Source organism: Eretmochelys imbricata, chromosome 1, assembly GCF_965152235.1.
Source record: "Eretmochelys imbricata isolate rEreImb1 chromosome 1, rEreImb1.hap1, whole genome shotgun sequence".
Lineage (NCBI taxonomy): Eukaryota > Metazoa > Chordata > Testudines > Cheloniidae > Eretmochelys > Eretmochelys imbricata.
In genome coordinates, this window is record NC_135572.1 from 244,491,187 (window position 1) to 244,509,059 (window position 17,873).

The window sequence follows — 17,873 nt, forward strand, 5'->3', positions numbered from 1 at the left end:
TTGAAGTAGTGGAATTTATAAATTAGTTGGTATCACCACTGTTAGGATGCTGTTGTAGCTCTTCAAAATAAGTGAGAAAGCTTGCCTTACATCCCTTTAGAAAAATACAAGGGCTTCCAGTTTTACACTTACCCTTGAAGTTACCTTGATACTGTGAGAACACACTGGGGTTAATTATGAAATGTGAACATTGTATTCTTGAATTAAAAAATCTGGAGAGCGACAGCCTAACAAGAAACGAGCTGCATTCGTAATCAATTCCTATGTTCCAGTCTCTCTGTCTCTCATTAATAAGAAAATGCTTCAGGAATAGTAAATTGGTTTGTAATATTTAAAAGGACACTGTCATGTAGGTTTGGGCTTTAAATCTAGGGTTTGTTTAAAAGACTGTATATTAGTATACAATCAATATCTGTGTATACATGTTTCCATGGGTTTTTACGTTTTGTCTCAAGTGAAAATCATTTTAAATGTATACCTTCTCCCGCACAGTTTGTAAAACACAAACACAACAGCATTGTGCCAGTGCATGAGAATTAGAGAGCGAACCTGGCTCAGCAAAAGTGAAACCACCTCTCCAGTTTGACTGTGCACGCTGAATGAAGTGCAATAAAGTGAATAATGAAAAGACAATCAGACTTTCAAAATTCGTCCAGCTCTCATCATCATTGGTAAGATTCCCCACTTTGTTAAGGCAACTAGTGACCTTAAAATGGCCATGTGGCCAATAGAGCATTTGCCTGCACTGTACTCTGCTACTGGAAAGCACCAGCTGCATTCATAACTCCCAGCATAAGGGAGAAAGAGAGTGTTCTGGGGCAGGACATGGATGGCATAATCTAGAGAAAGGTCCCTGTGGGACCTTACACCAGTGACACAAGTTATTACAGCTCCTTGTGTTGATCAGGGAGCTGCACTGGCTCACAGCAACCCCTCCTTTCTGTTGCAGAACATTGGGCAACATGGTGCCTCTGTGAGGCACAATGCCTCCTTCTCTCAGCATATGCGCAGTGTGTCCAGCCATTGGATGGTGTCATCATCAGCCAGGTGGAGAGCAGGAGCCCGCCGTCAAAATAAGGCAGTCGGCACTTGTCATGGATTTGCGGCATAGTCTGAAGTTGACCGCAGCTGCAACGTGGGTCATTAGAAAAACCCCATTTGAAGAGATCAGCTGCACAGTTGCCTTCTCCTGTTTGAAACTGGTTCAGAGATGATCACAAGTGTCTTCACAGAACAAAACCTGGTGGACAGATGGTTGGGTCAGTGATGAGAATGTAATTAGCAACTGTTGTCACTGACCACTCGTTGTACCAAGCGGATTCCACAGTCATGCTCTGTGGTAGCATAAATGACCATAAAGGGTGTCTAGAAGACAGGTGAGCTGGTGGGTGGTGGAAGAGGTCTGCATACAAAGGCAGGTCGCTGTTCTCATGGATCTTGGCCAGCAACATAGAGGCCTTCTCATGGCAAATATGGGGCGGTGCTATGTTACTAAGTATTGGCAACCATGGCAATGGAGTTGCACGTAAAGTCCTGGTAGCAATACGCATGGCTTTGTTAAGCTCTGCATTGACTAGCCTAGTGTGAGACAAGCGACACCAGACCGAAGCGCAGTACTCTGCTGTTGAATAGCAGAGGGCAGGGGCTGATGTTCTAAGGGTTCAGGTGCTCATACCCCAGCTTGAACTGGCAACTTTTCTGAGAAAACTGGGGGGTAATGGATCAGCATTCACATCGTGCTACCCATCACTGCCTGGCCCAGGCCAGGGAAGCTAATGATTCAACCAATGGACCAAATTCAGCAATGAATCTTGGTCACGTGCTATCTGACTGTGAGCCTAATGTATCGCCATCCTTCGACTTTCAAGCCATTGGACCAGCCCTTTGAATTCTTCAGCTAAACATTGAGGACCTGTCAGCAGCCAAACGCAGCATCATTAGTACCTTAGCTACTCGTTGCAGCATTGACATGATCTGTTTGCAAGAAACTCGTGTTGCAATTAGCGTAGCAAGATGTTATGGTATCAATGGCTTTGACCTCATTTCACTCACCCCAAATGTCAAATATGGCCGTGCAATATACATGTGCTCTGACATATTTGATGTTGTTCCACTTTCCTCCTCCAGGTTTTACAATGCAATCCAGGATTGCCAATGTATATAAGCCGCTGAGTGTGCACTGGAACCAGCAGGTCCTTCCAATACTTGATCATCCATCAATCTTTGTTGGTGATTTTAACAGCCACCACTCTGAGTGGGGGTTCACTGATTCGGATGACGCTGTTGAACGATTGATGGATTGGGCAACTAACGATGACTTTGTGTTGATTCACAATGCAAAACAACATGGCACATTTCTTTCAGCCAGATGGTTGAAAGACTACTCTCCCAAACTTTGCTGGGTCAGTTCACTAGATGGCTGTTCACAAGCCCTGCGCCGTGTAGTACCTGATAACTTCCCCCATAGCCAACATAGACCATCACTCATTCACATCGGGCTCCAGCACACATCATTTGAAGCTCAATCAAGTGTTGGTGGAATTTCCAGAATACAGACTGGGAAAAGTTCTGTGCCATACAGGAACGCAGTGTGGTTACCATTCCATTGCATTGTATCCCAACCCAGTCAAAGACGACTACCACCAGTTCCAAGGAGCTATTTACAAAGCCACATGCTCAGTTATACCAACTCAGCTATTCCTTGCTCAGGAAATTCCAGTTATCTAGTGACCTGGACATCGCTGACCACTTGACTGAGTCTCTGAATGCTGCCATGCTCACTCAGTGGAAGGAATCCACAGAGAAGCTTTGACTTAACTTATTGCAGCGGAAGTGCTGGAACTTGATCCGCCGGCTGGGTGCTACTCAACAACCTTCATGTCAAAATCATGCACTGGTTAAGCCCAGTGAGGTTCCAAGCTATCTAATGTGGGTAGCAAAGGTCCCATTGGAGAAGCCATTCAAATGAAAAGTACACGACGAATGGTGCCAACTTCGACATCAGAATGGGGAGTCAACCAGAGACATTCATGGTCAATGAGCTAGATAAGGCCCTTAACTTCATCAAGCCAGACACAGTGGTGGGCTATGATAATATCTTGCTGGAATTCCTCAAACACCTTGGACCAAAAGCATTACAGTTGCTTACTAACTTCTACATATGGGTCATTAATGCCTCCTTAAGCTCCCAAGTACTAAGGACAAGGTCACTCAGTACGACAGACTTTCAAGTGGTTAACCAGCTCTGCTCACTGGCATGGGAGGGAAGGATGGGCCCTCCTTGCCCCCCTTGAGGTGGCTTTAACAGGGAGCAGTTCTTTTGTTCAGCAGACTTCAGAGGCTGTTGTTTTGACCAGCTCCTGCATGGGAGTGAGGAAGGGCCCCAAGGAGAGAGAGCTTCTTGCACCTGTTCCTTTTACATGCATAGCTAAGCAGATGCCAGTTGCCATGTAATCCATAATTTTTACCGTGTCCCTTTCACTGAATTGTAGATGAATTTTTAAAAAATGAAGAAACATTTTTTAGACAGAATAAACGCAAGGACAGAAACAGTAAGAGGTCATGTAATTTAATACAAATATGATTTGATTAATGATGCGGTATTAATGTGACAGTACTAATGTATCATGTTCTTGGCCAAAATATAAAAATTACCATCTTAATTTTTCATTTAAAATCACTGAAGAATTTTAATTTGCAAGCTGCATAGCTAAGGAATCTTTTCATTACTGAGGATCTGTACATGAAAGTGTTGGGAGGGCGAGAACTCTCATTCCTTGGGCCACGAGAAGCTGTAGGCATTGAGGAATGACAATTTACAGGGACAGAGCACAGTCTACGGGGCTTTCAATCACTCCCTATGAGCTGGCTCTAAGAAGGCATTGCAAATTCAGAGGAAACCAGGAATATGTAATTTAGGGTGTATGGGCGAAAGAAAAGGTTGAAGGATTTGGGGTGGATACACAGTATGGGGCTAAAGCTATCAACTGCCAATATCTCACATGTAATCCAGGCCAATTCTCAAATCACTGTTTCATAATAGTTCTTGCCACTTATACATTCAAATTAAACAGAAGTGAAGTGCTCAAGGCAACACAGCAAATCAGTGGCAGAGCTGTTCGAAAATTCAGATAGTCCTGACTCCAAAGACTTAAGTGTGGCTGACATATGAGGTGTCTAATGAAATTTTAATCTCCAAGAAGGGACAGTTGTTTCTCTTTCCTTAGCAATGGCACAGTTTCTAGATTTTCTGTCAACTGGCCAAACTGCATCTTCACCTGTTTTTGGAAGAAAAAAGATAAATTGAGGGAAACATGAGCCCATAACATGTTACATAGCTGATACTACAAATGTTTCAATATAGTCTTAGGACCTTGAAGGGGAACTAATGCAGCAGGTCCTGCTCCTTTTCACTTTTTGGATGTGAGAGCGTTGAGCCATCCCTGCTGGGAAATCTAAGTTCTTCAGGCTTAATCCCTTTTGACCCCTTAGCTACCTCTTGCAGCTCTTTACATAGACGAGGAGACTGGGACTTTTTTGAATGATACCTCTTTATTCCTTTCCCTGTTTCATCAGCCTATTCTTCCTACTGTACATCTGTTTTCTCCATATTCTTTGTCCTCATCCTCTCTTTAAAGCACCTTTCTAAACCAAGATTATGTTGTTTTTAATGCAAAAAAGTACAAAATGCAAAAGCAGCAGCAAATAACCTGTGCCTGCTAACAGTGACTCCAAAACAGGCAGTCTGTTTTACTTAGTGTCACGTACCTTCCAGACCTTCATATTTTCAGTCTCATACATGAGTAAAAAACAAAACAAAAATAAGGCTTATAATTTTCTGCAGGCAGTCACACAAAGTGCAAAACTAAAATCAAATATACCCAGGAGAGCCACATTTCAGAATTTTCTCCGCCTCCAACACAGAGCAAAAATACAATTTCCTTCCAGCCCTTTGGCTTAAATAAAAGCTTGTGAATTCTTACAAAAAGAGCTACTATATTACTTTATTCAGCTTCCTGGACAGTAACTAACTTAATAGAAGGCTGACTTGTGTTTTTAGTTGTTTTTTCCAGTTCCCTGAGGCTCACAAAACTATAATCCCTACTTTTGCCTCTGTCCATTACCTACAGACATGGAAAATGCATGCAGCCTGGCATCACAAGGGGTGGTATAATCACAGGGATTGCTAAACAGTGTAAGGAACTTCAGGTTTGAACCATAGCTTCCCATCGGGGTCAACTCAATTCTTCTTTGTGAACTAGACTGAGTACCATGTGCTTCACTGTGCATATAAGTCTTTCAGATGAGATCTTAAAATCTGGAGGTCTTATCTCAGTTGATGTTAAAGTTTCCATGACACTTTTCTTGAAACCGGAAGTTTTCTCCAGTGTCCTTGGCCAAAATTAACACTCCTCCCACTGAGTACTGGTGGCTTGCTGCTCTCTCTCACAAATATGGCAGCATTTTAGTGGTACTGGAGGTATATGGTGTATAGAATATTTGGGAAATCTTTCATGATGATGGGTGTTAAATATATGTAAGACGGTTTTAATTTAGAGAAACAATCTCAGTGTGATGATTTGGGGAATTTGTCTATGTACACCTTATAAACTGATGTTACGAAGTTATGAAATTGTTGTATCATTGAATGCCTGTTATGTGGTGGTAGAGTCCACCATTTGCTGACAGGGACTGTAGCTCTGTTGTCCCTGGTCTCTGCCAGAACAGAAACAACAGAGAGTTATAAACTGTGCTGTGACTGAACAATGGGTTTGCAAAGGTAATTGCCTGAATGGGGAAAACAGTTTGACCAAGTTGCTCCCCAGAGGGCTGGTGAATTGGAGAGTGGAAAATCATCATCAGCAGAACAAATAAACCAGGTGTTGGCAGAGAGACATAAATTCAAGTAAGTCAGATAGACACAGGAAGCGTTGGGCAGGAGAGCGGGGCATGTTTTGTAGTAGGGGAGTCCTGTTTAACTATGGGAGCAGACAAGATCAGAGAAAGCTGACTGGCCTAGAGAGGGGAGAGAGACTCTGATTCTGAAGAGAAGCTGTGGGCTTCAGGAGCAGGATCCTGGATACAACACTGGACTTTGCCAAAGCTCAAAGCATTCCCCAGAGTGTTGAGGAAACTGATCATGGAAATGCACATAGGTGTGTTTATTATTTTGTCTAGATATGTATATTTCTCATGCTGCTAAGTAAAGAGTAAATCGTGCTTAGATTCCTGTGAAAAACTTGCATATCTGTTTCCTTTCAATGTCATGTGTCCCTGAAGGGTCAAACTGTAAACCTAGAACAGCCACATGGCTTGAGTTCTGGGAGATGGTGTGTTTAGGCTACAGACAGACTTTGAGGGGTCAGCACTAATCCCAGAGGTGAGGCAGTTGGACTGAGGAGTCCCAGCTGTCTGGAGAGGGTGCTACAGAGGATCTGTACGACAAGAGTGTGTATAGAAACCCCACCCGGGCACAGTGTCTGGATTCTGTTCAGACTCAGGAGGCTCAATGCACATGTGCCTAATGAGGTAGAGCTTGGTGAGTGTCCAGGCAGAAAGGGAGCGCGCGTGTGTGTGTGTGTGTGTGTGTGTGTGAGACATTCCCCCCCCCAAGCAACTTCATTCCACTGTAACTTTAATTGCTAAAAGGATAGATATAAACACAACAGATACATAAAGTCTAATTTCATTTAATTCCTGCTGTTGGTGCTCTAGGGCGCCAACTTCTAGCTGTTTCAGCCATGAGCATAAATACCATTTGCTGAAGCCTGCTTACAATATGAATTGAAAATGTACAGTGTAACTAACTTAAGGAACAGACCAATTGGAGATACTTAATAGATAATTACTATGTAGCATTGTCTAAAATTAAAAACCACAGGACTGGGAAATCGGAAAACAGGGGTTCTAATCCCAGCTACCTAACTTGCCTTGTGTCTGTGTGCAAATCAATTTAACTTTGTCATGCCTCATTTTCCTTATCTGTACAAAGGGGCAGGGTACCATGCCTAACAAGGGTGTTTTGAAGCTTAATCAAGTAGTGTGTGTAACATGCTAAGTATCACTACCAAGGCCCTAAAGCCCATTGCTTCCTTAAATACGTTAACTGTTTGAATTCCCCCTTCAGTTTCAACAGAGTCTAGTGTATGTCACTTCCTGTCCTGTAGTGCTGCTCTGGGCAGCTGTATGGTTGCTTCTTTTCACCCCAGAGGTGGCTGTATTTCAAAGGTGAATGAAGTGATTACACAGGTCTGTAAATTGCCAATAATGTGGCTTAAAAAGAGGCTAAGTCATTTATTATTTATGTAATTATTTAGTCCAGTACCATCTTTGCGCATCTTTTGACATTTTGTAGGGGCAGCAGTGCCGCCTTCTGCTCCACCATGCCCTGTTGGTACTGCCATTAGATTGTCCACAAGTGCTTGTTGTCCCTGCTTATATTGCAGCTACCATCTATATCTGGAGGGCATTCCACTACTTACGACCTGTGGATGCCCTTGGCGGCCCATGATACTGCCCCTGGGAAAGTGACCCAGAACTGAGTTTGAGAGACATGGACAACATATCACCCGATATCGGGAAACGTGATCATATGTGCTGTCTTTAATCTGTTTGCAGAGTCAAATGCTAGGACAAGATTCCTAATACTGAAATGCTTATTTGTTGTTGGACATCTGGCTTTCAAAGAATGCTTATAATAACTCAGCTGCATTGGTCTAGGCAACTTGATTGTATTGCTGACTCAAGAATATCCAAGGCTATACGTTAGGGTCAGTTAAAGCAAGACACCTGCTCTCATGGCGACCAGTCCAAATGGTGTAAAGATAAACCAAAGTCACACTTGAAAGCGTGTCAGGCCTACCCCAGTAACTGGGAAGCAACAGTCCATGACAGAGCAAGGTGGCAGCAGATTTGCCATGTTGCCGTTAACCGCTTTGAAACAAGGCACATCAACACCTTACGTGAAAAACACAAACAGCAAAAAGCAAGGACACAACAGCCTGCAATGGTCTTGCACAATCTTGTCTGTCCCACATGCAGTCATGCTTGCCGTTCTTGCATCAGTCTGATCTCACATGTGTGTGTTCATTTATTGTGTTCACGGAACCCTCGTAGATCAATACCAATGCAAGACTCCATCCATCCTGTTATTTAGTATAGTGAAAGCTAGTTCAGTGTCTGTTTTGTGTAGGTATGTTAGAATTATTCAATTCATTAATATTGTATTGTTTAAAGTGACAGGTACAAATGTGAATAAAGCATTAAACAATAGATAATGGGCTTTAGTAGTCTAACATGGAACTATAATTAAAGTAGAAGATTGAACAGTTTTAGTTAGCCAACTATTTTCCTAATGAGAGAGACATAAGGAAACTGTTGTATCACTGAGAACTGGAAGCAAAATGGAAGACCATCAGTGTTTACACTTCACCTTTGGATATGTCCCCATTTCTTGATTGTACCAGTTATTGCAGCTCTCAAAGCTCTATTGCTATTTCAGGAAAGGATTTGGACAAGAAATGCTGGAAGAAAAATGTAACACTCACAATTTCATTGTAAGTAGGGTCAGTGCTTTTTGGAACTGCTTTCGTTTTCCTTCTGCTGACTTCATCAGGATCTGGTAAAAGATAAAATTCAGCATGTGCAGTTGGGACAGAGCCATCTGGGAGATGCTGTAGAACAAAAGGGTTATAAATATGAATGTCTGTGTTTCTAGCAAGGAAAACAAATAGAGAGGGACCAAATTAAATCTCGACTTAAAGCAGACATGAGGAGACTTATTACACTGACAAAGTTTTATTGGTATAAAATGGAGTACTAACCACTGTAAACAGCAGAAATACATAGAATTCAACCACATATTGTGTTGGGGAAAGTAAACGAAAAAATAAAAACAAAATAAAATTCTCCAGATTTAATACTTTTAGTGGAAGAATCCTTAAGCATCAATCCACTTTAACTTGTGTGAAACTGGTATGCATTGGAGCCCTTACATTCTTCAAAGCAGTGCGCAGAAACTGGAGTTTAGCCAGACATCTCCTATTGACTTTAACCCATAAAAAATGAGCCAGTTCCAATGTTGATATGGGGACAATTGATTGTTTTTAAGGGTGTTTCATAGAGGATGCTAGCACAGAAGATCCAGGAGCATTTTCAGCTACAATACGGGCAGGAAGGGATACTTATATAAAGTCTGTCCCATGCCCCACCTCCACACAGCTGGGAACTCTCTTTATTCCCCCCATTAACACTACACATATTGACTATTGGGCCAGGAATCAGCAAGGACAGGAAGAGAAAAGGCCAAATGAGAGGGAATGGCTGTGGAGATCCTGCAGTAGTTTCCTTCTTGATATGTGGATAGAGACAGCCAGAAATTTGGCCCTTAGAAAAGGAGATGGAGATTGCAGAGAGTTATGGTTAGTTATCTGGGAGAGGGTCTGTGTAGGGATCATTAGTTGTGAGAAGAGATGAATATACTTGTTCTCAGTGACCTATGAATATAGGAACCAAATCAGGTCAGTGATCCATCTAGCTCAGTATCCTGTCTCTGATGCCCCTACTGGATGTTTTACAGGAAGATGCAAACAATCCATAAGTGAGCAATTGTGGAACAGGGGGAAGTTTCTTCCGAGTCAGTTAGTGTTGGCTTATGCTTGTGCATAGCAGTGCCTGTATTCCTCACTAAGGATCTCCCAAACCAGGGGCCATCAAAATGCTGACAACACAACATGCAATTAGACAGCACAACATGTAACATACCATCATAGATGTTTTACAAAATGTCAGCAACCTTGAGGGTGTTTTTAGGATTTTAGAAAGAAAGCGTACTGGCCAGTTTGCAAGCACCAGAAGGAAGTGGGCATCCACGGACAGAAAGTGAAGTGAAACTCCATGTAAACTAACAAATAAAAGAATTTTCTGAGTGGATGGGCTCCGCGTGTTATTTTGGCTGCACAATCATATCCATATTCCTCACTTCAGCTTCATTTGACCCACGACAAAGCAGTTGCTCAGATTTGGATAATTCACAGTATGGGACCAGAAATGTTAGCTTTTCCTGCAGGAACAACATATCTTTGAACTGGAGATGCTACAGGCATCCCAGCAATAACTAACATCTGTGTGGAAGAGAAGATGCATAGATGCATGTGTGAGTGTGTTGATATAACAATTAGCGGATGGCACAAAGACCTCTTTTTTTTGTTACTTGAAGTGATCTCTCACAGTATACGATTTGGTCCAACCACACAGCTTAATGTGACTATGACTAATGTTATTACTGCTTACATAGCACACTGCTGGCATTATACAAATCATCTACAGCTCCTCCCCCACTCCTTCTTTCCCCACCTAGAGTTTAGGGCAGAAGTGAAAAAGACTATAGTCAATTTTAAATACACAAGGAATTTAGATAGGCAGGATGCAAATTATGCAAATAGGAACTTTACTAGGTCATTGAGGCAAACAGACAATTTTATAGGACACAGCACTGCATTATTAAATTAACACAGTATTAGGAGTCATACAATCCATTGAAAAGCCCCCCTCCAAGGCTTTTGGACCTAGAGTGACCAGATGTCCTGATTTTATAGGGACAGTCCCAATTTTTGGGTCTTTTTCTTATATAGGCTCCCATTATCCCCCACCCCGTCCTGATTTTTCACATTTGCTGTCTGGTCCCCCTATTTGGACCTGTCATCATATATTAAAAATCCAATCATACTAGCACCTGCAAAAGTAAACTCAGCAGTCTCCCCCAGACTGTACAGGAATAAACCAATCTAGCCTTAAACATCAGTCCAAGGTGCACAGATCCTCCCCTTCACCAGCCCCTTTCCTCTGCTAGGAAAAAGAAATGAGCTTTTCAGCATGCCCTGAAGGGTCAACATAGTTCAGACCAAAAGGGAGAGTGGATTCCAAAATTCAGGGTCCCTCATGGAGAATGCTCTGACCGCAGCTCCCTCTCTTTTCAACTGGGAAGAGGGGGTCCAGCTCAAGTCAAAAGCAGCATCTTCTATCCCACCCAGAGTCAGCATTCATAGAGCGCACATGTCACATGTTCATGGAGAAAAACTCCGTAGTCAGTAAGTGAGGTATCATGTTCTGCAGTAGCTGCAGCTGCTGAGTTGATATAAGTAGAATTGGGTGAATAACTGAGTTTTTGGTTCAGCCTACAAACTGAAAAGTCCGGGAAAATACTTGGTGTGAGAAAGAGAAAGCATTCCCTTTTTACAACTCTTAGCCCAGTGGTTAGGGCATGTGCCTGGAATATGCAAGACCCAGATTCAAATCCCCACTCAGGAGAAGAGACTTGAATGGAAACCTCCCCAGTACCAAATAAGTGCCTTAACCACCAGGCTGTAGGCTATCAATCTCACTGTTGAAACAGTTCCACGAAGTATAGGTTATACTGCTCTCAAATCTTTCCTCTTGAATGTACTTAAATATTCATTGGGCCAAAGAGAGAATGATCTATAGTCTATTGATTAAGGAAGTCACCTGTGTGGTAGGAGATGTGAATTCATTTCTTCTCTCTGCCTGATTCAGAGGAGGGATTTGAATTCACATCTGCCACCTCCCAGGTGAACACCTTAATCACCAGGCAGATCTCCAGCTGGTGGGGGCAACCTGGCCCACAATGTAGCAGTACAATCTGGACCCAGATTATGCCAGGGGCCTTTGAAAGGGACTCACGTACACAAGAGCGGGTTGGTAGGGGTAAGCTGCATTGGAGTTTTGATGGAGCAATGAACAACAGTAATCAGGATAGGCAACTTTAACATCCCCAAACAGCTATATTTAGGAGTGACTGGTCCACATAATTTACTGTAGTTGCCTTTGAAAAATATGATATTCAGACATGAGTTTATTTAGGAAACACATAACTTACTACAGAAGCATGAATCTGAAGAACAGACAACCCTGAATGACAAACAGGTCAAAACTAATGCTAACACATTTGAGACGAAATCTCAATATTCATTTTGTACCTAATTGGTGAATCCTTATAAAATCTCTGTTGCATGAGGTATTTGGGACGGCTTTTCTCAATTTGCACAGTAGCTCAGCATTGCCTTGTGAAGAACCCGTTTCACTGGGGGATTTCCTGAGACAAGGCATGCAATCAGACCTGATGAGGCCACAAAAGAGGCTTTAGTTTCTTCATTCAAAAGCATTATTGTCAGACACACCATCCCAGGAACAACTGGGAAATTTTGTCAATTTGGGAATCTCAGTGTGAAACCAAAGGTGGGATTAACACAGCAGAACTATCAAGAAATCTTTGTGAAGTGACTGTCTTGGCTAAATTGAGCACTTATCTGAATAAGGGAAAAAAGGAGCACACACAAGGAAATATTACTTTCCTAAGAATGATGCTCTCCACTGCTAGCTTTCATGACATTGCATCGAGTGACAAACAGTCTGATTCTCCTCTGACTTTGTCCTGATTCAGGATACAGCAGTGTAACTTCATCACTGGTGTTACATAAAGTTCAAGTAAATGAGAGGAATGTCATTGCTGGTCTCAGTTACTCCTATGTACATCTGTTGTGAAAATCTAGTATAAACATGGGATAAGATTTTCAAAAGCACAAGGAATACAATTGGATGTGTTTTATGGAGGTCGCACTGGATTAGGAATAAAGAAAAGGAGGATTTGTTGCACCTTAGAGAGTAACAAATTTATCTGAGCATAAGCTTTCATGAGTTACAGCTCACTTCATCTGTTACTCTGAAACCTGGATTAGGAATAGTGGATCCAGAATGTCATTTACCCTTTATAACATTTCCATCATCCTTTTTGTTGTTTTAGGAGAAACTGACATATCAAAAGAAGGTTGGTGGCTATTTTCGGGATTCTGCTTATTTTGGAACTTGCTGTGATTTATAAACTAGCTGGAATTTTTTGATGTATGTAGACATTTTGGGTCAATTTCTTCAACACATTGCCCATCTCACAGTCAAACAGTCTGATCGCTGTGTCAAATAACTGAGCAGTAGTAGCTTATCTGTCTGAGGAAAGAAGCACAAGTCGTCAGCTTGGAAATTCTGCTGTAAAGCTTTTGCTATTAGCAGATCAAAATGCCTGGTTTCTGTCCAGAGTCCAGGCTGTGGAAAGAGCTACAGTATGCCTGCGAGATATTTGGTTCCACATATTAACTGTTTGGTGCAGTCTTCATAGCTTGACTTTGCAAGAAAGCACAACACAAAAACCATGGCTTTGGGCCAAATTCGGCTCCAGTTTAAATCTGGAGTAACTTCATTAACCCATTTTCAGACATGACTTAGGCATTTAGGAGCCTAACTTTCAATGATAGTTCACAGGTCTCTTTTGAAAATGGGCCTTAGGTACTTTTGAAAATGTTATCTGTTAACTTTAGTGAAGTTACTCCAGTTTTAAATTAGAGCAAAATGTGGACCAAAGCCTTGGGTTTTTTGTTGTGTTTGCTTACAGAAAAATTCAAAAGCTCAAAGACTGGTTAATATATGGAACCAAATTCCCAACATATATGCTATTGCTATTTTCATAGCCTGGACTATGAACAGAAACCAGGCATTTTGATCTGCTAATAGCCAAAGTTTAGTGCTGGATTTAAAAGCTGACTTCTTGTGCTTCCTTCTTCATACAGATAAACTACTATTATTCAGTTATGTGACAAAGTGACCTGACTGACCCTGAGATGGCCAATGTACTGAAGAAATTGACCAAAAAGTTCTGCATACACTGAAAAAATTCCAACTAGTTTATATATCACAGGAAGCTCTAAAATAAGCAGAATCCTGAAAATAGTCACCATTTTGATATGTCAGTATTTCCTAAAACCACAAAGGGGATGATGGAAATGTTATAAAGGGATAGTAAACAACATTCTGGATCCACTACTCCTAATCCACTGGAGCCTTCATAGGCACGAAACACTTCCAGTTTGATTTTTAATGTTGTGTGTCTTCATAGCAGTTGCTAAAATGACATGCACTGGTGCAAAGTTGCTGATAGGGAAGATGATAATGGAGCAACAGTGTAAGAAACATTACCATACAAGGCACAATCTAAGATTCAGAATTGCAAGAACATTCAAGTTTTGTGCAGAGAAAGTTGGTAAACTCTGGGTGCCAGTCAATGGAAAGAGGCACTTCTTTTCATATCCCTAATTTAGTATTAAAAATGTGGCTCACAGAATATACCCACTGTAGCAAAGTTCCATAATTCATTCCACGTTAGATTTCCAAAACCGAAAGTGGTATTTGATATGTACTTACAGAAATCCACCTAGACAGGTTATGGATTTGTGTAATTCAATATTAAAGACACTAGTTATATTTTGGGAAAAGAGAGAAGAAATGAAATTTTCTACAAAAATTACATTTTGTTAGCCGCTCATTTCCCCTTCCTGACTACCTAACTCTCCTTTATGATGGAATTTTCTTTGACACTAAGAAAGCCAAAAGGGTTACTTCTAAATCTGGCATATTTAAAGCACTGAAATTCAGCCTGACAGCATGACTCCCGAGTCTTTTTAGCATGGGAGTCTGAAGGGAAATGTTTTGAAAGTAACAGTTAGATATTTTGCGGAAATTTTATCTTTGTTAGCACCTTTTCCCAAATGAAATATTTCCTTCTGGCAGTCATTCCTCAAAGCTCACTCTCTTTCACTTTTTTGGCCCTGGCCTAAAAGCTGCTGATGCTCCAGCTCCTGGCATTTCTGATGCCTTCCATCCCTGGATGAAACACTCTGGTAGCTCCTGAACTTTGTCTGGGTTTATCTGCTGTTCTTTTTCCAGAAAAGGCTCCATCTCGCATTTTTCAATCTTTAAAAAAAAATCACAGATAACTTCCATTCACAACCACTGCCTTCCCTCCTCTATAAATAACTTCCTTTCTTCTGCTTTCCATCCCTGGTAAAAATATCTGGACATCTTCAAGTCTCAACTGCCTTCTTCCCTTCATAAATGAAAGATCCTTATGGCTCCTCCTGTCTCCCACTTCCAGCTACTGCCTTCTACCACTCTCAGACAAAACTCCCCAGCAGACCCCACTCCCACCTGTGGTTCATTTTCACATTCTCCCACAGAGACACACACTCCCCTTCCTCTCCTGAGCATTAAAATTTTTAATAATGAAAGAATGACAACTAAATATTAAGCATGTTAAAATAAAATTATGGCTAATAGATACACAAAGTTTTCACAGCCCCGTAACAACATAGTCGTATTCTAAATGCAGACATGAAAGAGACTTGATTATAACCCATGAACAGAGGAAAAGGAAAATCCACTGAGGAAATCAGTCACAACACCCAAGTCATCAGAAAAAATAGTATCTGAATCCTGATTAAATTAAATCCTAGTGACAAATGCAGAGGCTCCATCAAAAGAATTAAATACACAGGCCATTTCATTTTTCTTAGCCCTGGTCTACACTAGGACTTTAGGTCGAATTTAGCAGCGTTAAATCGATATAAACCTGCACCCGTCCACACGATGAAGCCCTTTTTTTCGACTTAAAGGACCCTTAAAATCAGTTTCCTTACTACACCCCTGACAAGTGGATTAGCGCTTAAATCGGCCTTGCCGGGTCGAATTTGGGGTACTGTGGACACAATTCGACGGTATTGGCCTCTGGGAGCTATCCCAGAGTGCTCCATTGTGACTGCTCTGGACAGCACTCTCAACTCAGATGCACTGGCCAGGTAGACAGGAAAAGAGCCGCGAACTTTTGAATCTCATTTCCTCAAGAAAAAAGGTGCGAAACGATTGTCTGCTGCTGCTTTCACGGAGGGAGGGAGGGAACGGGGGCCTGACGATATGTACCCAGAACCACCCAAGACAATGTTTTAGCCCCATCAGGCATTGGGATCTCAACCCAGAATTCCAATGGTCAGCGGAGACAGCGGGAACTGTGGGATAGCTACCCACAGTGCAATACTTCAGAAGTCGACGCTTGCCTCGGTACTGTGGAAGCACTCCGCTGAGTTAATGCACTTAATGCACTTAGAGCATTTTCTGTGGGGACACACACACTCGAATATATAAAACCGATTTCTAAAAAAACGACTTCTATAAATTTGACCTAATTTCGTAGTGTAGACATACGTAGTAACAAAGCACAGTTTATATGCAACTTAACTTAGTGTTCCTGGGAAAAGTTAAAGCCTGCCTCCATAAAATGCAGCTTAACAACAAATATTCCTTCACTTTTGAAAAGATAGCATCGTCTGAGATAATTCTAAATTTAGAGCCCTAAAAAAAGAAAATCAGTACCTCAACAGCGGTATTAAAAAACAAGAAGTTCCTTCAAGAAATGGATTAATAAGGCTTATAGACCAGGAGGATAAAATGATACCAGAGCTGTGCAAACTAGAAGTTGTGTTCTTATTTAATAGGGATCCTCCAGGCCCATGATATGATTATTTTTTCAGATTTGTACATCTCAGTGCACTATGTGCCTCCCTCTCCTCTCTGCCACTAAATTTTCTCTTTTCCTGTGAATTTAAAATCATGGTACAGTAAATACACTTAGCAAAATAAATGATAAAATCATTTCAAATTATATAATTGAAATATTTGAAAGAAAATCACCTTTAAAGTAACTACTATAGTAAAGGATAATTAGAATAATAATCCATTATATTTTCATGGTGGATCTTAGAGCATAAAGTAAACATTTGTTAAGGTACTAACCAAAACAATGGTTGCTGACTGCACAAAATGAAGTATTTTCTCACTAACTGCTTCTTTCTTCTATAAAACTTTAAACACATGTCACTGTTTTCTCTTTGTTCCCCAAGATCATTTAACCCTTTTGTTTTCTTTTCTGCCTGTAAATTTCTTTCCCTCCTCCTAGTGATTACTAGCAACTTAATTGCTTTTTTCCCCTTTCATGAATAAAAAGAGAAGGCACCCACGGTGATGGAGGTCAGTGGCACAGACATTTTCACTTGCTTGAGCAGCACAGGGAGTGGGGAATGTGAGTCCCAAAGGAGAGCAGGAAAACTATGATATCGCTGTTGTTTTGGGGTTGCATGACTGAGAGATGAGGGCTGGCTTGATTCAGCATTGGAATTCTGAAAGCAATTCTCTTAGCAGATATACATTCTTCTTTGGAAAATTGGTGGTGGGGATGGTGGTGGGAGAGCAAAACTCCTGTTGCCTTTGTATTCCAACTCAAGGATGGTGACAGTGACTGTGAAATGCTCAGGGAGATTAGAGAAGCTATTAAAATAAAAAACTCAATAATAATGGGGGATTTCAACTATCCACATACTGACTGGGTATGTCACTTCAGGACAGGATGAAGAATAAAGTTCCTTGATGCCTTAAATGGCTTCTTCTTGGAGCGGCTAGGCCTGGAACCCACAAGAGGAGAGGCAATTCTTGATTTAGTCCTAAGTGGAGCACAGCATCTGGTCCAAGAGGTGAATATAGCTGGACCACTTGGTAATAGTGACCACAGTATAATTACATTTAACATCCCTGTGGTGGGGAAAACACCACAGCAGCCCAACACTGTAGCATTTAATTTCAGAATGGGGAACTACACAAAAATGAGGAAGCTAGTTAAACAGAAATTAAAAGGTACAGCACAAGAAGTGAAATCTCTACATGAATTCTGTGCATCGGTCTTCATGGCTGAGGATGTGAGGGAGATTCCCAAACCTGAGCCATTTTTTTTTTTGCTGACAAATCTGAAGAACTGTCCCAGACTGAGGTGTCATTAGAGGTGGTTTTGGAAAAAAATGATAAACAAAACAATAATAAGTCACCAGGACCAAATAGTATTCACCCAAGAGTTCTGAAGGAACTCAAATGAGAAATTGCAGAACTACTAATTGTAGTCTGTAAGCTATCATTTAAATCAGCTTCTGTAC

The 17,873-nt window shown here is 41.4% G+C and overlaps 1 protein-coding gene across 1 annotated transcript in view; it reads right to left on the minus strand.

The window, feature by feature from the left end:
* PIK3C2G (phosphatidylinositol-4-phosphate 3-kinase catalytic subunit type 2 gamma) overlaps nucleotides 1-17,873 on the minus strand; it is a 289,894-nt gene that overhangs the window by 9,590 nt on the left and 262,431 nt on the right. The window contains exon 32 of the mRNA XM_077831041.1: nucleotides 8,547-8,672. Coding sequence (XP_077687167.1) covers nucleotides 8,547-8,672 — 126 coding nt within the window. The remainder of the gene's footprint in view (nucleotides 1-8,546; nucleotides 8,673-17,873) is intronic.